Source organism: Juglans regia, chromosome 11, assembly GCF_001411555.2.
Source record: "Juglans regia cultivar Chandler chromosome 11, Walnut 2.0, whole genome shotgun sequence".
In the NCBI taxonomy this organism is placed as follows: Eukaryota; Viridiplantae; Streptophyta; class Magnoliopsida; order Fagales; family Juglandaceae; genus Juglans; species Juglans regia.
The window spans coordinates 3,746,167-3,768,717 of record NC_049911.1 but is presented as its reverse complement, the minus strand read 5'-3'; the positions used below and the strand labels follow the sequence as shown (position 1 = coordinate 3,768,717).

Genomic DNA, 22,551 nt, shown 5'->3' with positions numbered 1-22,551 from the left:
GCTTGCAGGCTACTTAAAAAACATCTCCATGCTCTATGGAAAGAGAGGTTTACCTACGCTGGAAGTTCAGCCGTCCTACAAAATATGCAAACAAAGAAGCAAAAACAAGGGGGAAGGCAACGAGAACAACCGCCACAAGAGGCAAGTGATCATGGTGAAACCCATAGTAATCTTTTAAGAAGGCAGCCACTGTTTTGGTTTCACCAAATACCATGATTTCCTTATTTATATCTCCATATTGTGAAGTAAGCAAGCCTTTCAGCGACCAAGATGTAGGAGTCAGATAATACATTAACCAGATCCACCACTTTGGAATTTTCTGCAAAAGATTAATATAATCCAGTCAGTTTAACTGTATTGGTCTCATCACAACTTCCATTTGAGGCCCTTAGCAGCTTACCTGTTCAGGCATCAGGAAACCAGAAAATAGGACGAACATTGAGAAAAACGATGAGCACAAAATTGCAGCTATGGGGAAGTTTGGTGTCAATGATACGAGTAGCATCCCCAGATAATTGAAGTACATCAATGAACAAAATATTGCATAGAAGTACCAGAAAACCTTATAAGCTGACCCATAATATCCAATCATCGGATATGTGATGATCACAAATATCATAGTTTGGAACAACAGATAAGGGACTTCCACAAGCACCTACAAAACCAAGATCCACAACTATATAAGCTGAATATGAGTGCCACATAGAGAACCCTAATCAAAACCTTAAGGTCCTATTTTGTTCTCTCTTTTTTATAGATCAAATGATTTTTTCTATGAGTAAGAAGTAATTTTATTAGAAACGAATGTATAGGCGAAGCCCATGTACCATATAGATTAAATAATGACAGTTAAACAATCAAAACAAACAGGTAGAGAATTATACCTGTGCAAGTGAAAAAGCCCATGAAGAGTACATCCCTGCAAATCTTTCCCTGTACATAACAGTTCGCTCTGCTGCTACAGATGGTAGAACTTTCGTGCAGTTACTTATGCCCAAGTAGATCACGGCAGCATACATTGAACCAAATATGTTAAATAAGTTCTGTTGGTTATTCCTAGCAAACCAAAAAATAAAAAATAAAAGCAGAGGTTAGTTCTTTGCATTGCCTTGAATTAAGCATAGGATTGGATCTATAGCTTTGAGAATTATGCTTATTGAACATGTACTTTTGTACTCTTAACAAACAATGCATACTAAAGCTAGCCAATTTATTCAAGCCTTGTAATTCCTCTGGTAATAAATATTCATTCAGCCAAAAGAGAAAGGAAAAAAATGAAACTTAAGAAGCATTAAAACTCACAAATTTTGTCCTTGGTTCCAATATAGTGCTCCAAAAATTAAACCAGATAAAAATGAATAGATTATACGGAACAGGTTGTATCCAGGGTTCCTCCAATAAGCTAAATGCTGTTTCCATAGGCAAGCTTGGACTTGTGCCAAACCATTTTGTGAAAAGCAGGCATCAAAATGCAGATCTGTTGAACCAGGCGGTGGACTGCTCAACCGCCTTACAAGTTCTTTCTGGTTCCTGAAACACAGTTCATATGAAGATAATTAATTCTGGGGACCATAATTTTTTTCCACACTATAGAGGCCTCAAAACAGATTAGAAAAACCTTAATACCTCATGACCAGCACACACGCACGCGCACAGAGAGAGAGAGAGAGAGAGAGCATGAGGGTCTTAGATGGGTGCTAATGTGATTTTTTACCGAGTTACTCCAAGTATATTGAGATGTGGTAGTCTATTAATCAGTCCTGATAGGGCCTTTGGCAAAATCTGGAACTAGTAGTCCAAGTAAAGACTTAGTTGGTATTACATGCATTGATTGGAAATAAATATATAAACTGAGGATAGTTTAGCCAAATTAAAGCAGAGTTTCTGCACTGAGCAGCAAATTGTCATGATGGAGATAAAGCATTTCTCATAGGAAAACTCCTATAATTGATTGCAAATTTGGAAACAAATAAATTTTCCAGATGCAAATACAGCACTTCTCTTATACTTCCTGATCAATATTAAAAGCAAATTTTTGTTTTTTATGCTCTGTATTTGTAGGTCTCATATATAGAGTGCGTTTTTCTAATGACCCTGTAGAATCACTCTCAAGGAATAATGGATTTGCCACCTTTTAAGTGCCCCTTGTGAGTTCCTTCCAAGGTCACCTAAACGTTAAACTGACCTAAAGGCAAACATGATACTAGTCCCTTCCCCCATTGTCTCCAGAAAAGTTCCCGACCAAATGGTTTGTCTCTCTTGATTATACTGGTTAACCTCCATAATAAGTCAGTGTAGAGACTTCACTGCATTGAAATCACTTTTTCCAAGTAGTAACATACTATTTGCCATTTTAACATTACTTCCAATTACAGCTGTAATTGTGCAGAGCAACTCACTCATATAAAGTAGATTCTTTGTATTTTTGGGCAAAGTTGACACCAAGTTCAGCTTCTGCTGATGTAGAAGTGACCTCTAACACCCATGTTGATGGATTATAATTATCCTTAATCTTTGGAACTCCAGGAATACCCTGTCAGAATGAAATTTAATCATCAAGGATGAATTCCTAAAGCAAATGGTATTGCTAGTAAAAAACAACGGCAGAAAGATGTCATGGATATGTGCATTGTAACAGAAACTGACCTCAAAATAATCAATAACACTACTTGAATGCTGTCCTATTGGTCCAGAGTATACCATTTGTCCACCAGTTTTTAGAAGGATTAGCTGCAACAGCAAAAGTGGTAAAATAAATAACTAGTTCTTATACCCAAAGTGGCAAAAGTGGTAAACATGGAACTTGTTTCCTGACCAACACCAGTTCTTTTTTCTTGACCGGGGGGGGGGAGGGGGGGGTGGTTCCATTGCAGCCAACATTCAAACCTTTACACTTCTGCTTTTTTCATCACTCTTCATGCATGTACAATTTGGTTTAAAATTAAAAATTGTTTTATACCTCATCGAATGTCTCAAATATGTGAATACTAGGTTGATGGATGGTACAAACAATTGCTCTTCCGGTATCAGCAACATTCTTCACTGCTCGCATGACAATTGCAGCCGCTCTGGCATCCAAACTGGTTGTTGGCTCATCCATGAAGATAATAGAGGGATTAGCAACAAGCTCCACAGCTATTGTAAGCCGCTTACGCTGCTCCGTTGATAGACCAGTAGCACCAGGTACACCTACTAAGGCATCCTTTATCTCATCAAGCTCAATTGTCTCCAGGACTTCGTCCACAAATTCCTGGACAAAAATATTTTATTATCTTAACTTAAAATATAAAACCACTGCTTTTGACTTATTTTAAGGAGATTGTGATCTTACAGCTTTAATTCTTGGGTCTATATCAGCAGACAAACGCAACCAAGCAGAAAAGATGACTGATTCTTCTACAGTTATTTGAGGAGAATGTATATCAGTTTGCTCGCAATAACCAGATATCCTAGCAAACGTTTCTTGAACCTTGGGATACCCTCCAATCTTTATTTCCCCTTCAATATAACCACTGGTCTTTCTTCCAGCTAGAACATCCAGAAGAGTTGTTTTCCCAGCTCCACTGACACCCATCAATGCTGTTAGAACACCAGGTCTCAATGCACCAGTAATATCAGAAAGAAGTTGAAGTTTTTTGTAAACGAATCCCCGCTCTCTCATTTCCTTGTAGCCGAAAAGAAAATCGAAAAAAAATTACACAAGTGAATATAATGTTATGATAATGGATACAATTAAGCAACCACAAGAACCATACATCAAGTTAAATAGTTATTACCAATGGGGTATCAACATAGTATTTCACGTCTTGAAACACAACTGTTAAGGGTGTAAAAGGCAAGACCATCCTAACTGTAAATTGAGGCAAGATGCTCATTAAAAGCTGGAAAAATTTCTGAAAGTAAATATAGAAAGGTTGATATGAAGACCAATCATAGAGCAAGAAAATTCATCTAACCTTTTTCTTGTTCTATATTAGCCTGTAGAGGAGACTTTCTAGAGTTTTCCTTCACATGGGCACCATCATGTGAATCTTCACTCCCCAGTACTTTGGAGAGCTTTCCATGGGAAATAATAACGCGAGATGATCCAGGAGCTGAATGTTAATCAAATGAGGATTAATCAACATCTATTGATGCATTGCTGTTTATGTTCAAATATGATACCGGCAAAGAACTTACACTTCAAGAATCTTAGGGCCAAGATATATCCAATGTTGAAAACTATTGCAAACCCAAATAAAGCACCAAGTGATACCCAATAAAGATATTCATCAAAGTTTAGTCCACGGCTTTCAAGTGTTTGTCGCCCTATTGTAGTATTTGTGGGTAACATCTACATATAAGAAAGGAAGGAAAAATTGTATGATAAGAACATCTATATAGTTTGGAATTAATGTCATTGTTAATGAAAGAAATAGCATGACATTGTCAAGTTTATACCAGGAGTAGTGGAGTATGGGTCATACATCCAGAATTTAGAGTGTAGTAGCTACTTAAACATGTAATTATTTAAACTAATAGTGTGATTGGAGTATTTAATACTTTAGTGCGTGATGTATAAAGCAAGATTTATTAAGCTGGAACATTGGCTATCAAAAGCAACAGATTGATCTGAGGTGACTGCTAAGGAGCAAAAATAACAGGATACTTTACTGAAGTTCCAGTGCAAAAGAAGCAATATGGGACATCAAGAAATGCAGTAATTTAATGGATGTAGTTTAGGAAATGGCAATGAAGCACCGGACATTAAACTTACTGGCTAAAACTCTTAACAGATTAGAAAGGCGTAGGTAGATGACAGAGTAAGGAAGGATTTGAAGTTGTATCATTTAGCAAAAACCTTTTTCTAAGATTGCGAAAGAAGAAGAAGTTTGATGGAGATAGTAACAAGAGGATCTGAACTGCCATCCTCAATGGAAGATTTGGCCAGACAAGTTGATATTTTGTGACACAAACTGGATTTCTATTAAGATAACAAGAGGCGGAGATCCAAGAAAAATAAGTTACATAGATGAAAAAAAATAACAAGGGAACTTACTGAAAGTTACTTTGATTGAATTCAGTGTCAATCATATTTGAGGGGTCATCTATCAGTAGGTATGCCCCTTATTAGTAAGTAGTTGTCTCACCACTAAATAGATTTTTTTTATCATCCCTATGGAAGCTACTTCAATTCGCATTAATTACAGGAACTAACAATTCATGCCATGAGAAAATAACCTTTTGCCATCTTGGGGCAAGAAACTCATTTAAAGAAAGGCCTATCGCTCCATATGTCAGGGGAGAAACCCAAAAGCCCCACTTCAACCAGACAGGCATAGAAGCTGCAACCAACAGAACAGTTCAGCTCCTCCTTTCAAATCGATTATCCTAGAATGATATTGAAGAAAAGAGTTCTTGAAACCTTACATTCAGAGATAATGAAGCCACCAAATAACATAATAAATATGATTGCAAAAGTAGCAGCGGCCAAAGAAGCATTATTTGTCCGAAAGACTGAGGCCAGGAAACAGAACATGGACAGTGAAGAAAAGTGTACTGCAAAAAGCAGAATGAACTGGCGAAAGAACCTAAACCCACAGCAGATGATCAAAGAGTCACAACTAAACAGAATTTGACACACTTAACATTCTTGACATACTTAAAGTAAATTACGAATAATACAAAAAGGTGTTTGAGCAAAAGAAGGTGCCTTGTCGAGGCTCTAGCATATGAAAGGTTTTGGATATTAATTTTAAAAATTGACAAACCAAAAATAGGAGGGAATTTACTAATAAATACACATTATAATATCAAACTCACCTCTGGGCCTCAGGACTATATCCTATAACATAGTATGTAAAAGACGTCCAAATCAAAGATTTCAAAAATGAGTAAGGAATCTTTAATATACTAGCTGGAACCGCATAAGCCCAAGCTGGGTAAAAATATAATGCTTTCTGTTTGTAAAATACTTCAAGCCTCTGAATAGTCATCGATATTTCTGAAAACCCATCAACACAAAGCATGACAAGAGCATAGAACAGGGCACCCATATAGTAATTTGCATGAAGAACATCGATTTCCATGTGAGTCCGTAAGAATAGAGTCATAGTAATGCATGCGATGATCATAAGCTGCAGGTAGAAAAAACCAAAACATGCTTCAGATGCAGGATGTTGGACAAACTAAACAAAGAATATAGATGCAATAAGAAGAATGAGCATGGGTTTTAACGACCCTGCCCAGGAAAAATTGATAATATTAACGGATCAAGGAAAATATTCCAAAAAATATATAAAAGCTTAACCTGACTTGTTTTGAAAATATAGATAAAAGATTCCCTTTTCATGAGAAGAAGTTCCCTTGATGCACAAGCTCTAAAAAGTTCCCATTTAGAAACATAGTATGGACTAAAGGAAAGAGAATTCTGGTGGCTTTGGGACTTATCATAAGACTCTGAGAGCTCCTCATCCAGCTTCTTTCCATAAGGAGACTCCTTGAATTTCCTAGAGAACATATTAACTGAAACATAACTGTAAGGTACTTCTGTGCGAGACCAGTACTGTGCTTGATCTTTCCTAGAGATTACCTGCATAAACATAGAGCGAAGTTGATCTTTTGAACAGATAATTTTGCAAAATAAAACAACTATAAGCAGCTATGCACTTTTACCTCTTGGATAAAATCAGCAACCCCTTTCCTCTCAGGACACCTAAAACCACAATCCTCAAAATACTCTAGAACATAACCACGTGGACCATGATACACAATCTTTCCTTCTGCCATTAAAATGAGGTCATCAAAAAGATCAAAGGTTTCTGGTGCTGGCTGAAGAAGCGAAACCAGTAAAGTAGCATCTGTGACATGCACCAGCTGCTGAAGGCAAGTAACAACTTGGGAGGCGGTGGAACTGTCTAAGCCATTAGTTATTTCATCCATAAATAGAGCTTTTGTAGGACCTACAATAATCTCCCCTGAAAAACTTAAATCCAAATCATTATGGTCTAAATCTAAACTTGTATCAGGATTTAGTTATCTCATACTACAAGAAAACCAGCTACTATTACATCCAGTATTCATATTACCTGTAGTCAATCTCTTTTTCTGACCACCAGAGATGCCTCTTCTCATGGCATTTCCAACTAGAGTGTCAGCACAGATATCAAGTCCAAGAATCTGAGAGGTCAAGGCAGCAATAGGCATAAACTGGTAAACGCCCAGTACATACTACGGGGTACAGCCGTACAGGTATGTTATCAGCATTTTTGAAAGAGAATGACCTTTAGTATGTAGTCTGTTTGGAGCGTTCTTTTTAGTCCTTCCACAGAGATTGCCTGCCAGAATAAACAATAAGATAAATATTACCACCCAGAATCACACAAATACCATTTATAAGTATGAGAAAAGACGGATAACTTGACATGGTGGTAATGCAATATGCTTGATAGATATAAAGTATCTCGCCATAATAGAGTTTTGTATCTAGAACTATCCAATTTCAATTAATAAGTCCACTAATTTAGCAAAAAAAAAGTCCACTGTTGTAAAATGATAACTGGTGCTGCAAATTGCTTAAAATTGACGCGCATAGTTGAATGATAATGCACACATATAGCCCATGGCTGCAAGTAATCTGAAAGGAAATTGAATTCTGGTTATCTTATTATACTCCATAATTAATAACAGTCATAGTGTGATCAAGCTCTTATGTATTTCTGAGTCATCCGCAATGGCTATAACTGTTTCCACTTAAAGCAGAAAATTTTTCTACAAGTCAGAGGATTCAGCTTCAAAGATTTAGTCTATAATTTCTCACATTATCAGTAGTTCTTCATCATTTTATCAGAAAAACTTTTTCTCATACGGTTGGATGCAATTCATTTCCAAGTTTTCCGTAAAACAGAAAAACAAAAAACAAAAAACAAAAGGAAGTGTTTCAACAACCTAAATTAATTTCATGTCTTCTCCATGTCGTACATAGGGAGAACATTTCAATCACAGTCTAGCAGTACATATTGGTTAGCAATCATGAAGGGAAAGATGAGTGTAGATGAAACTGGCACCTTCATGTAATTGTCTATGTTTGGATCCGGAACGATTCCAGCCTCCTTCTCCCTTTTGCTGACTTCCATCATAACCTCTTAATTAGGCCAAAAACATATGTCATGTTATTATCATCACTGTTGTGGGTTTATCGTCAACAAATTATCTACAAGGTGAATTTCAAGGGAAAGTAACCTGCCCGGCTTCCAACTCCCTGACAACGAGCTGAAAAGTCCAGGATTTCCCTCACGGTCATGTCATGAAAGTGCACGTCATTTTGGCTGATATAAGCTGAAGTCTTTTGGGGGACAAACTCTTCTAATTTGTATCCGTTATAAGAAATCTCCCCAGTAATCTATTAGACAAAACAGATATAGATAATACAACCCTCAGTAGCACTACAAACTAAGTAGCTCCCAACGAAAAACTTAATGACTCAATTGTTGCTAGTGTGCTTGACATAGCATAGCTGAATTCAGTATAAAAAACTATGAGATACTTTTAACTTTATATATTAAAATTTTCTGGATTTATATAATAGGTATTGCTTTGAGGTTTTTTTCTTTTTATTTTTTTAATTTTCTACCATCATTCTGCTGATTTGCATCATAGGTAAAGTTAAGGCTTCAAAGTAGATCCCCATTAGTGACCACAAATGGTCCCTCATCATGCTGATCTTAAAAGGATTCGAGTATGGAATTATGGAACCTTGAGAGATTCGACAAGATTCCCGGACAGGGCCTTTAAAAGGGATGTCTTCCCACAACCTGGTGGGCCAAGCAGCAGAGTTAACCTGCACAAAGTTATGGCTATAAGAATACATTTCCAGCCTCATATCACCTACATGAGTCGAATTCTCTCCATAAAAGTTTTTGTGGAGAGATTATCAAACTTTGAACAGATCATAAATTGTAGATCCTAGTGTGCAAAAAAATTGTATTTGGAACAATGCATCAGTAAAAATTTTGTAAAAAATAGGATAGCACTAGATGATGAGAAATCACAGTATAATAACGTTCCCAAGTGAAGATTCTGCTTTGAATGAGCACTTCCATTGAATAAAGCATGCCAATCCAATTACATATCTTAAAAAGAAACCCTAAAACACTGACCTAAATCACTAAACGGATATAGACTTCAATTGAGGTAGTTTTGTGAGAATTTTAATTTATAAGGTATCCTGCACACACCATCGTTCTATCAAAGTTATGATTTGTACTAGTCTAAATAAAAGACAATAAGAGTTATAATGGAATCCAACTAGAGTTTTCCTTGATGATCAGAAAAGCTATTTAAGAGGTTTCACACTTATAACGGAATCTGTGCTTCTAGCTATAAGGGGATGAAGTAAAAAGTTGTAAGGGTGACAAATCAATGTTTTCAACTTTCTAGCATGGAGACATGCACGTTCATGATTTATCAATTATTTATTATATTCAATGCACGTTCATGCAATGCAACTGAAGATAGTCATTATACTGAATTTGCCAAAATTTAAATCAATAAAAGGCTTAGTAGAGGAAAAATAAGCACTGTTAACTTGAATAATGGAAGCTCTATAGCTACCTTCCAGGCTTTATGATACCACTAACGTCATTAAGAATGCTCATCTTGGCTTGACGCGACTTGGAACCTGGCAGCTTAGCGAAGTCCTGTTAAGAAGAAAACAAAATGGCCTTATAAATGACTAGTAAAAAAACTTGGCTGCCCAATTGGAGCATTTTCTGTAATAACAATGCTTGTTATAGAGAAAATAAAAACACTATTTTGAAAGTAATCATCAATGTAGTAATTCAACAAGATCCATACGAACACTAAAAAAACAATATTCAGACAAGTCAGGTTAGTTCTTGCTGGTCCAGTTTACAACCAGATGGGTACAGCATAAATTGATTTATTGTCCCAATTCCAGAAGTGACCGCAGTCGGGATGATCAGGCAACTTACAGGAATGCCAACCAGGCAGCTGCGCACCAACAATTGGTTATAATATCCATATTCCTAACTTGCTCTAAAATGGTCATGCATACAAATATGCATGCAGGTGCCAATTTATATACAGAATGATGCCGTTTTGTTCTACTTCCGCCTATGTTAAAAGTCCAGAAATCCATTGACATTGTCACATAGTCAACAACTAAGCTCTGCATTACTCCCACAAATGAAAGAGAAATACAGTTTTGGCATTTAAGTAATTGACACACAAAGTGATTTAAAATGGGTTAAATTAACAATTGTGGTCGGAGATGACAAGGATGAAAGACTACCCTTTGCTCAAAAACTTACAGAGAGCGTGCTTTGAAGAGAATTCCATAGAGTTGGGACGGCCTTGCCGTGTACTACCTCACACTCTGCTTCCACATGCAGGTTCCTGTACCTCACCTCCACAGTGGGCAATTTTACACCAACTCTACAGCAAAAATAAAAATTCAGGTTCAGCCCTCAAATGAAAGATTCATTGTAATAAGGGTGGACAATAAAGTAAAAGGCTTTCGTACATGTCTATCCTGTTTCTAATTTTTTGCAACAAGCGAAGGTTGTCATCCTCAATGTGTTTGATGAGCTTCTCAATGAACACATGACGTTCTAGAGCTCCAAGCTTGGTCACATCAGCCACGACCCGCCGTCTCTCTTTGCTATCAACACCACCGGCATTATCATCATCCTGATCAAATAAAGATGATCTCAGCCGCTCAAACGTTGGCAATCTCTCGATTTCAGCCCACTGTATAGCATATTCAGCGTTAGCATCACCATTCACAGAACTCGATCCTGAACCGCTTCGAAAACTCGAGGTATGACGCCGAAAAGATGATCTAATGCTTCTTCCTATCTCAGCCAACTCAACTTTCGGTTCATCTGTACCAAACATCTGAGCCATTTTTACTTAACTTGGAGATCAGCTTCAACTTGCAAGGAAAAAAAAAAAAGTTGGGGGAGAAAAAGGCATATGGGCGCAGGAGGGAGGGTGGAGACGTTTCAGTTGCTGAAGAAATATTCAAGCTTAATATTAGCAACTCTCATTTTTCGAGGCTCAGAATATTATACAGTTTGGTTACAAACGACTCGTCATTGAAATTAGCTGGTTGGTTTCGATCTATATATATTAACAACATGCATTAATATTATATAAAGCACATGGAACAAGATACGAGGCCACCATGAATCGCGGGAACTGATCTCGTGCTCCTTCCTCAACTTCCTGTGTCTTGTTTTCGTTTCCATTGTCAACTTCTCCACTCTTATCTTAATTAGATTAGAAGCCTCATTCTCACCCACATTGCATCATTTCGTGATTCCTTCTTTCTTTTCCATAAGATAAGCAAATTATGCTTATCGGTTTCACGACGATTAGACAATCAGCCTACGAGACAGCGTAAGCTCTCCAGTGTTATCAACGGTACGTAAGATCAGAAAAAAAAAAAAAAAAAAAAAGATGAAAAATAATATATATGTAATTAACTATACAAGCTTGAAGTGATTTGATAGAGACTACGTTTACAGAGTTGCAGAGAGATTTATTTTTAATGATCAGAAGAGTACAGCTGCCGTATGAAAGTATAAAATAATATATATGTAAATCCTGATCAACGGGTCAAGTTCGTCTCGGAGCTATCAGCCCAATCTTTTTTTTTTTTTTTTTTTTAAAGTAATATTATATATAGTCATGAAATGCGTAAATATCGTACATCGTTTTGAAAAAAAATAAGTTCTATTATTAAAAAATTAATTTCTTTTCATGTGAGTCTCATATTTATTTATTTTTTTCAAAACGACTGCACGACGCTTGTACACTCACGACTACAAGTATCATTTCTCTATATGGTCTAAGATTTAGGCCCGATTTTAAATAGAGAGATACTTATATTTTATCTCATTTTATTTTTTCTTATCTCATTTCAGTTTAATATATAAACATAACAAATATAAATATTTTTTAATTTCAAATCTTTATTTTTTTTCATATAATTATTATCTAATTATTATAATTTTTCTAAACTTTCAAATAAAACACAAAACATAATTCAACTTTTTTAAATTCTAAAATAAAAATTATATTAAAAAATTATATCTTAACAATATTTTAATTTTATAACATTTTTAATCAATATTTTCTCTCTCCTTTCTCATCCCATAGAATATTTAAATTTAAATTATCTAACTCATCATCTCATCTTATCTCAACTCAAATATCTCATTATTATTCACAAATTATCTCAACACATCTCATTTTATATAAAAAATAATTCATAAATTAATAAAATTTGATATGATGTGACAGATTGTAAAACTATTTTTATTTTAAAATATATATAATATATCATATTAAATCACATTATTTTACAAATTTATTTTTATAAAATTTCAATTTAAATTATAAACAATTCCCAATTTAGATTATAAAAAATTCAACAGTCTGAATATTCACGTACTACGAGTACTTGAATAAAGTATCATACAATAGAGTACACGTCATCATATCAAGTGAAGCACACGGACAAGATTCGGAGCAAGATTAAGGTATAGATGAGTAATGTTAGAGAGAAGTCATTATAATAATATATATTTTATATTTACTGTATGATTATTTCTAGTTGATTATTTCTAATACTCATTTAGAAAGATGTGTGGTTTATTTGATACCACATCATATGTATAAAATGGATATTCATAATAATAACTTTTATCTATATTTATTCATTGAGATTATAAGTAGCTAAATAAGTTATATTCTTTATTTATTCAATTTCTTTTTAAATAATGGGAGCACGATGTACATGCATTGACTTGGAAATAATTGAATACTCTCCGTGAGAAGAGGATATTGTTATTGTGATCCATTAGTTTTAAATTCGTGCCGTATTTTCTATGCACCTTTGTTTATAGTATTAACCTAGACAATTTTGTTATACATACACTAGGGTCATGATAGTACATTCTAGAATAATTTTTATTTTTCCTTTTATTTCATGCCATTAACAGAAAAGATTCCGATACTTATGTATAAAAAGGAACCTTCCCATGCCATACAATAAGGATGAAATTCATGAAAAGTGGCTCTGTCAACATGGTATCAGAGTTACTCAACTAGCAGTCTCCTTGATCCATGGCCACGCACACAGATACCTCTCCTTCTACTCCTCCTCCAAGTTCCTCTGTCATCTCCTCCTTCTCATATGTCGGTGTATATTGTAAAGCCCAATTCTATGCTAAAGATTCCAATAAGGGCACTAAGAGTTATCATAATCCGATTGTGTCATCTTTGAAATGATAAATTATATTCTTTCAAGTCGGTGTATATCTAGTAACATGGGAATATGACATAATTTAATTTAGAAGATAAATTTTAAATTTTAATGAAGATGGAGCGGCCACCTTCTTTGGTTACTCCAGTATAATGAGTAGTGCATCTGATGCAGGATGCGTGGATATCCTAGGCACAAAAGTGCTTTTACAGTATAAAAATGGCTTGAAATGGGGAGGCAATTACATAAGAATGGACCAACCAAAACTTCACTCAAGTCTCGCCTAACATTCAATGGAGTGAGGACGAACTAAAGAGTTTGCTAGATGTCTCGCTCAATCAGCATCAGTTGAGCGAATATGGCTGAATTAGTTTAATTCTATATTTTAGATAGATTTTAGTTGTAATAAGTAAGAGAGATAATTGGGATTTTATGGACGATATAATTGTTATTAGAAGTTGGTTTAATTTTAGATAAATTATGCTTTTATGTAGAGTTTGATTAGGATTAGTTTTATAAAGTTTTATTTGATTTTAAATTCTTGGATTGTAAGCCTAAAAGGCAAGTCTATGGTCATATTCTCTCTCTCTCCACTCTATCCTACTCTGCCACCAGACCAACAAAACATCTAGCAAGTGGAGCCCTCTCACCACCCTACAAACCGGCAGTTCTTGGGTTTTTCTCCCATCTCCAAGAGACAACCTTTTGTTCTCTTTTACTGAATTTAGACATTAGTTCTTACTTCCAATTCCAATAATTTGAAACATAAAAATGTGAAAAGCTCTATCAAATAGAGTAACATCAATTTACATAAATACCATCAATTTAACATATGGTTGTATAAAAAGTGTAAAAAAGAGTTATAAGTGTATCATTTTCTTTGTGGTTTTGTGTTCAAAATCGCCTTTTCACGGTCATTTTCTTGATGTTTCTTAAATTTTGTTTATGTAATGTCTCCATTGAAACGTGATATTTACTTAAGGCTCCCACCCCCTCATTTTGTATCTTAATTTTTAATTAATGAAAACTTAATAATAATAATAATAATAATAAGGTATTTGACCTCTAAGCCGAATTTTCACACCCAAATTCAAGCACGGCGGTTGAAACCATGTTAAAGATGGATCAGGTAATCGTATCAAGGCCATTTAATTAAGAAAAATTCTAAACACAAGTCTCACATTCCTGCACACTATTTCATGTTTCATAAAATATGAGGATAAAAAAATAAAATCATATTTTTAAGTGGTGTGCAGAGTGTGAGACTTCTGTGTAGCACGACTCTAACAACAACTATGGTTAGAATGGATCAATCATCCGCTGCTAACATACAAACGCATCTATACAGTGATGCTACTCTGCAGCTTGCTTCTATCTTTCTTTTGGCAATCTAGTAAACAGGCACTATGAGAGTAGTTACAAAAGGAAAAATATCATTGATCCTTCGCATGGCCAAAGACGGCAGAAAAAACATTACAAAAAAGGGGAAAAAAAACAAAATAGGCACCCTGAGATCAGTTACAGGAGAAGCTGCAAATGTCAAGCACATCCTTGATCCCTTGCAAGCAACCAAATGGACCGCATAGCTTTACTCTAGAGGCTTTTCCCACTTGAGGGGCTTCACCACCTCCCATGTGAAGTCAGGGTCATCTCTTCCAAAGTGACCATATGCGGCTGTCTTCAAGAACCTTCCATTTCCACCTCTTTTAAGATCCAGATTAATTGCAATCATCCCAGGCCTAAAATCAAAGTTCTCTTTCACAATCTTGAGAATCTCCTTATCTGGAATCTTCCCAGTACAATAAGTATCAACAAATACCGACAGTGGCTCTGGAACACCAATGGCATATGACACCTGCACGATGCACCTCCGAGCAAGCCCATTGGCAACAATGCTCTTTGCTGCCTGCCTAACAATGTAGGCTCCACTCCTATCTACCTTGGTTGGGTCCTTTCCAGAGAAAGCACCACCACCATGGGCTCCCCATCCACCGTAAGTATCAACGATGATTTTACGTCCAGTTAGACCTGCATCTCCATGAGGCCCACCAATGACAAATCGCCCAGATGGATTGAGATGGAAGATGGTCTTCTCATCAAGGTACTTCTCGGGAATGACGGGCTTGATAACATGCTCTTTGAGATCAGCAGCAATCTCATCATTGGTAACAGTTTCATCATGCTGCGTGGAAATGAGAACAGTGTGGACACGTATTGGGACCATAGCACCATGGTCATTGTAGTATTCAACAGTGACTTGGGTTTTGCCATCAGGTCTCAACCAGGGGCAAGTTCCACTCTTGCGAACATCCGTGAGGCGAGCACCAAGCTTGGTAGCCAGAACATGGCTGAGAGGCATAAGCTCAGGGGTCTCATCAGTAGCATATCCAAACATGTGACCCTGGTCACCAGCACCAATCTCCTCAGGCCGCTTGGTGAGATGGCCATGGACACCCTGGGCAATATCAGGGCTCTGCTGCTCGATGTTAACCAGAACCTTGCAGTTGTCAGCATCAAGTCCCACATCATTAGACACAAATCCAATCGAACGGCATGTGTCACGTACAATCTTCTCATAGTCTACATCGGTTTTCGTAGTGATCTCTCCAAAGACCATAACCATGTTGGTCTTGGTGCAAGTCTCACAGGCGACCTTGCTCTCAGGGTCATGTTCAAGGCAGGCATCAAGCACTGCGTCAGATATCTGATCACATAGCTTATCGGGATGCCCCTCATTTACAGACTCAGAGGTGAATAGGAAGGTATCCATTATGCCAAGGCTGCAAAGGAAATAGCACACGCGGATATGTCAACACATGAATGAGCACTACCCTGGCAAAATACAGGGATAATGCAAAGTGAAGAATAAATAAATGCATAATCAATAGTCATTCTGATACTCTTAGACAGAAATCCTTCCTTGACTTACAAGACAGTGCAAGTTAAAAGTATCCGAGCAGTGTTATAAAGTTACGCAGCACCAACAAGACAAAGTAGTACACGCTACTATGGAACGTATTGAACTAAAACGAAAGTTCAGCAATTCAGAGATTGAGAAGAACGACTCTTGACAAGAGTTTAGAAAGCGTAAAGATAAAAGGTCCATTCTTCCAAATCAACCCAATAATAAAGGGTTAGAAAATCTTACATGTGCAAGAGGAACAGCAAGTATATCCCAGAGTTGGGCTGATAACAAGGGAAACTGACGAAATAATGCCATTTTGAACACAATAAATTGGTATAAATAACTAAGGAACCATCGGAACCTTCAATTTGAATCGTAAACAAATCACAAATTTAGAACAAAGAAAATATAACAAGATTGAGCGTTAAAGCCTTAATTTTTCGCTCCTTTTTTCTGTAATTAAAAACATTAACTAGTTAAAAAAAACTTGCATACATTTACTCAAACCAGAACTGCATCATTTCACCAAAAAGAAGCAACAGATTCACAGTTCACTCCTCTGCTACAAGATATTCGAAGTTAACATTGATAAGAACCCTATAACATCGACTTAGTTAGCATAAATCACAATAACTAACCAGACAAACCAAGCATTTATAACCCAGCAACTACAAACTCCAGACTATAAAAGAAAAAGACCCATGAGTTCGATCAAAGATATTAAAGTTCCAGTCAATAAATTAACACAAAAACAACTTGGATGAACCCCATGATCAAGATGGGAATTCTAAAGCCCAGATGTCTGGTTAGAGCGGAGGCAGACCTTAATCTGTCCTGGGCGTGTCCCGCGTCCTCTTGATTGAACTCCGTGACTCTTCTCCATGGTTAGAGTTATGGTGTCGGTATTTATAAGCGGACAGTCATGGAAAATGGCAAAATGCTACCCTGATGAGTAGCCTTTCGTCAGTTACAAGCTTTTCCTTTCTTTACTCGATGCCATCTTTGAAATGAAAGCATCTAGGAATATCTAATACTCTTTATTTTCCTTTATTTTTTTATTTGCGGATTCTCGAGCAGTATCAAATGTCAGCTCAATAAATAATATTGTAAAGCCCAATTCTATGCTAAAGATTCCAATAAGAGCTCTAAAAGTTATCTTAATCCGATTGTGCCATCTTTGAAATGATAAATTATATTCTCTCGAGTCGGTGTATATCTAGTAATATGAGTATATACATAATTTAATTTAGAAAATAAATTTTAAATTTTAAATTTTATTAATCAAATCTTATCGTTTAAATAATATAGATGATGTACTTCACATACCGACTTAAAAATAAAATAATTCATTTAAATTATATAGTTGCCCCAAACAATAAACATACCAATATAAAATCTTTTGGCTCAATTATGCTAAAGAAAAATTAAAAAGAGTAGTGATATAAGTACGTACAACATTATACTTATTAAGTGGTAGCCCTATTTCATTAGTTATTATTTTTTAATTTAAATTATAAATTTTAAAATTTTCGTAATTTTTAATAATTGACATGTAGTACACATGATTATGTGCGTAAAATTATAAGTATAAATAACATTTACCAATTAGATATGCTTTCTTCCTCTCACTCTCTTTCTCTTATGGGTATTGTATACAATAGGGGTGATAAACGGTCCGGTCGGACTGGATCGAGATTTAGACCGGTCCGGTCTAGTCCACATTTTAGAAGACCGAAAAGTTTCGGTCCGGTCTACGGTCTAGAATTTTTCCTAACCGGATCGAATGAAAAATAAAAAAAATATATTTTTTATATATAACAATTGTACAATTAAAAATATAAATTTTTAAATATATTGTTAATACTTGTTAATATTCTATAAATTAACAATATTTTTTATATATCTTCATCTAATCTATCACTATTAACAATATAAAATTTTAAATATGTTATTAACACTTGTTAATATTCTATACATTAACTAATATATAATATCAATTAGTTAATTATATAGTAATTATATAATTAATAGTATAATTTTCATCTAATTTATTATCTTTGACTATATAAAATATTTTTTTATTGAATTTGTTACATAATCCACATTAATAAGTCACTTAATTTAATTTAGTATTTTTAATAAAAAAATTTTATTAATTATTTAAAAAAATAGACCGGACCAGACGAATCCTATAGCTATTGGTCCGGTCCAGTCCGGTCCCTTTAGATGTTCGGTCTGAAAAAATGATGTATCAAAAATATTCAGTCCATTGTCGGACTAGATCGGACCATTTGCAACCCTAGTAGACAAGGCTCATGTTTTTCTTTTGTGAAAACGTCCAAAGAAATTATTTTCCTCACTTTTGGGCCAAAGGGTATGCGAGAGAGGCAAAGTGCAATCAGCAATGAGCTTTGTGAGCTGAATGTTGTTATGGGAATTCCATTTCCTTCCTATATAAAGTGGTTGGTGAAGTGGTGGCGACATGGTGAAAGGGAAAGCTGGGCCTGGGCGGACAGAGTAGGTGAGTGACATCTCAGTTACAGAATAAGAGAGACCACATCATCTTCCACCACTTCTCTCTACCTCCGATGACAGGCATGTTCGATGTTGGAGGCTCCAAGCACATACCTTAATGTTGACAAGCATCTCCTAAAATCATTTGATTTTCTTTTTCAATAGTAGATTTGGATGGAGATGTAGATTATAAATAAGAATGTGACAACCCAATTGTGCACGAGTTGTGTTGGAGTCCACCTTGTTAACCCATCACCAAAGTCGTGTCGTGTCACATACCTAACTCCTCCTTTAAAAATCTACCCATAAAAGCATTCTAATGAGTTATGTAAAATTTATATCTTTGTAAAATTTAAAAAACATAGTTCAATATAGCTTATCTAATAGATTATATATTTTATAATTAATATCTCTACATTTATGAAATACTATTCACATTTATATAAATATTTAATTCATTTTTTTCTACTTTTTATTCTTTATTTATTTTTTTTATCTATTTTTAACTTTTTACTTTATTTAAAATGAATAAAATATATTAAAAAAATATAATATTTAACATCAAAGCACTCGGGAATTCAATTCCTGATGACATCCCACCACTCAGGAGGTATCTGTTATCCACTTTGTATTTCTTAAAGAGTGGATTACTCTCTTGTCTCACTCTTATCGTTAGGTGTACTGTTTAATAGTTTATTTTTTTATATTTTTTTAATATTTTTAAAAAATATATATATCAATATACTTAAAATTATTTTTTTAATTATTAAGTAAAAAAAAAAAGGAAATACTATGCATCTGCCCCACACCGGCACATACTTCACATCACTTTTTTTTTTTTTTTTCACTCAATAGGTTGAGTGTGTGCCGGTGTGGGGCAGATGTATATATTTTTCCAAAAAAAAAATTCATCAGCAATCAAATGGGACGGTCAAAATGAGAGACAAAATAATTTTATTCTTTCTTAAAAGAAAACAAGACTTTAATGTTTTTGTCCATTTGTGTCCATCAATCGTCTCTCACCTCTTTTGCTTTTGAAAGAGAAAGGAAAATGTTACATTGACCTAGCGGTGCCGAAGAAGACTCATGACTGGTCTGAGGAAAAGTAAAAGATAGAGATGCGGTGAGCGTGGATCGAACACGCGACCTTCAGATCTTCAGTCTGACGCTCTCCCAACTGAGCTATCCCCGCTTCATGAAATAGTCGGAGCTTTGTTACATTTTATTAAACTTTAACGTAATTTCTGCAATTGAGTCATTTGGCTACAAACCTCCTCAGTTTGCAAATGGTTTGAAAACTGAGAAATAAATAAACTCAACTCACGTTATAAATATCCTCTCAAGCTATTAGGCTTCGTTTGTATTCGGAACCCATCTCATCTTATTATTACAATTTTCTCAAATTCACATATATAATATAATAAATAATTCAACTTTTTTAAATTTCAAAACAACTTTTTTAAATTTACACACAAAATATAATAAATAATTCAACTTTTATTCTACTCTTTATAAACCATCTCAACTTATCTCTGAATCAAAACCACTCCTAAATTAAAATTTTGTAATTGTAAAGAAAGGTACGGTGATGTGGACTCTAGGATACTTAATATTGTTCGGATTAATAGATCCACATCATGATCAATAATTTATAATGTTTGGATTGAGAAATATTTTCAACCCATTTCATCTCATCATTATATATTTTTTAAATTTTCATACAAAATATAATAAATAATTCAATTTTTTCAAACCTCAAAACCTGTAGTTATCACATCGGCCTATATATATGATTTATATCCCACAATATTTACGTATAACTGACATTTAATTTGTCCTAGGAACTCACTCGAACAGCTATAAATAAATACTGTGAGACTAGTTTTAATATATTTATCTATTTATGATCTCTCATTATAGATCTTAAAACTCAAATATAAACTCGATCTAGAGAGAGAGAGAGCTGTAAAACACAGTCGTGTCAAACAAGCACACAACAACTTATTAACTAAGATCAGGATATTGATAATTAATTAGTAATGTAAAATCCAAAAGGCAAACATTCAAGCCAAAATGTGACCGATCGAATGTTTCCTTTCCTACAAGATTTGGCCGTAACAGCAGGCAGCATGCATTGATCATCAGATGATCAGCCGAAAGCCTAAAACAATTAAAGGAAAAAGCTAGAAAGAAATAAAGCACTCATGACACACAGCAACTAGGACGTACACCTAATTAAACAACTAGCTAAAACACACGCACGTCCCTAACTCTGGAAAACATAGAAGCCGAGCACCAGGCCAGACACCCATGAATGATGAATATTCATGTACCCTGCATGCATGCAGCTCCTGATCAAATAAATCCTATGTAAATATCATGGTGGTGAGCCAACTCCAATGGAACCATGACCAGTACCAGGGGTAGTGGGCGGAGCTGGGACGCAGCTGCCCCCAGGGAAGAGATAACAAAAGGCGCTTGAAGGTGACCCAGGCACTGACCCTGTCCCAGTCCTACTACTGCCAGGAGGGCTTGTAAAGAACCCTAGAGGGCTTCCAACCCCACCTCCAAAAAAGGTCTGGGGTTGCTCCACCTTCTCCTGGCTTTTCAGTTGCCTTCCTCCTTCAACCTGATTAGGTGAAAAAACCAGTACTAGCAGCATGGTGATCAGGACCAGCAACACTGTAGTAGTAACTGATCTTTCCATCTTAGCACGCATCTTCTTCAGTCACCCTAGAAATGCCCTTACTTTCACAATCTGATGTCTACTAGCTAGTCTCTCCCTTTGATCTCTCTGTTTGTTGCAGTGAAGAGAAGGTTAGCCATGTCCAGCCTTTAAATAGAACAAATCCTTCAATTATGAACATCAGTACTGTTACTCTCTGCCGCTTGGATGGAAAAGTAGTTGACACTACTTCCTTGATGGAATTTATTTCATAGGAGTGTTAGGTCAAAGAGAGTTAATACATGTATATATAATATACATAAAAAATGTTACTTTCCTACTCAAGTTACTCCTCTTTAATTTTTTTTTTTTTTTTTTACTTAATAGGTGAAGAAGTGGTATTAATCTTTTTTTTATTTTTTAAAAATATTTTAAAATGATAAAAAATAATTAAAAAAATTAAAAAAATATATAAAAGACATTTTAGTCTGATGGTCACTTTGAGTTTGAACGACAGAGTAGCACAGCTCTATATACATACATAATATAAGCAAGGCTGTATATATTTTTTTCTCATGAGTCATGATGAATACGCCCCCCTATATACGTACCAATTAATACACAAGTAATGGTAGAAGATCCTAATTCGTTTTAATTTATGGGGTTTGATCAACAGAGGGTAATCCAGCTGCATGCTGAGCTGGCTGTTGCAAAAAATTAATGTCATTGTAAAAAATTGTAATAATATTGGGATCTTTTGAAAAGAGCGTTGGCGCCTTGTACATTAGTGATCATTCAATATTTCACCAAACTCACTGTTCAGTTGTTGGAATGGAATTAGTATATATATATATATATATATATATATATATATTTGAAAAATGCTTGATTTATACATTCAAGAACACGACGCACAATATACGTAATTTGACAAATCTCTTCATCGAAACGTAAGTTTTTTTTTTTTTAAAAAGTTTTTCTTAAATGTATTTAACATTTTCCATATATATGTATATATAATGTTAGGTCTACACACGAATTTTACACAAAAATATTTAAGCACTAGCGTGATTAATATAATATGTTAGATTTACTAATCTAGCAAAAATTTGTATACTTCATTCAAGTGGCTTGTCGAGCCCGCCTCGAGCGAACGACCAAATCAATATTAACTTGAGCGGAGTCGAGCGAACACTA

At 35.1% G+C, this 22,551-nt stretch overlaps 2 protein-coding genes and 1 non-coding gene across 3 annotated transcripts; all 3 read right to left on the bottom strand.

Moving 5' to 3' along the window:
• Nucleotides 1-10,905, bottom strand: LOC108987888 (pleiotropic drug resistance protein 3-like). The gene is made up of 24 exons (XM_018960938.2): nt 10,523-10,905; nt 10,311-10,434; nt 9,592-9,677; nt 8,734-8,818; nt 8,221-8,380; nt 8,046-8,122; nt 7,263-7,316; nt 7,068-7,158; nt 6,655-6,956; nt 6,290-6,571; nt 5,803-6,116; nt 5,410-5,570; nt 5,221-5,324; nt 4,180-4,333; nt 3,957-4,094; nt 3,777-3,850; nt 3,332-3,664; nt 2,960-3,250; nt 2,647-2,730; nt 2,400-2,533; nt 1,303-1,530; nt 885-1,056; nt 401-655; nt 1-319 (listed from the first exon to the last, which is right to left on the bottom strand). The coding sequence occupies exons 1-24, from the start codon at nt 10,903-10,905 to the stop codon at nt 50-52; spliced, it is 4,356 nt and encodes a 1,451-aa protein (XP_018816483.2). The 3' UTR covers nt 1-49.
• Nucleotides 10,906-14,554: 3,649 nt separating this feature from the next.
• LOC108987885 (S-adenosylmethionine synthase 5-like) lies at nt 14,555-17,170 on the bottom strand. The gene is made up of 2 exons (XM_018960935.2): nt 16,999-17,170; nt 14,555-16,050 (listed from the first exon to the last, which is right to left on the bottom strand). Exon 2 carries the CDS (start codon nt 16,038-16,040, stop codon nt 14,859-14,861), a length of 1,182 nt encoding a protein of 393 aa, XP_018816480.1. The 5' UTR covers nt 16,041-16,050; nt 16,999-17,170; the 3' UTR covers nt 14,555-14,858.
• A 2,638-nt stretch (nt 17,171-19,808) lies between these two features.
• TRNAF-GAA lies at nt 19,809-19,881 on the bottom strand. Its single transcript has one exon. It is a non-coding gene; the product is annotated as a tRNA-Phe (tRNA).
• Between the last annotated feature and the right edge of the window lie 2,670 nt (nt 19,882-22,551).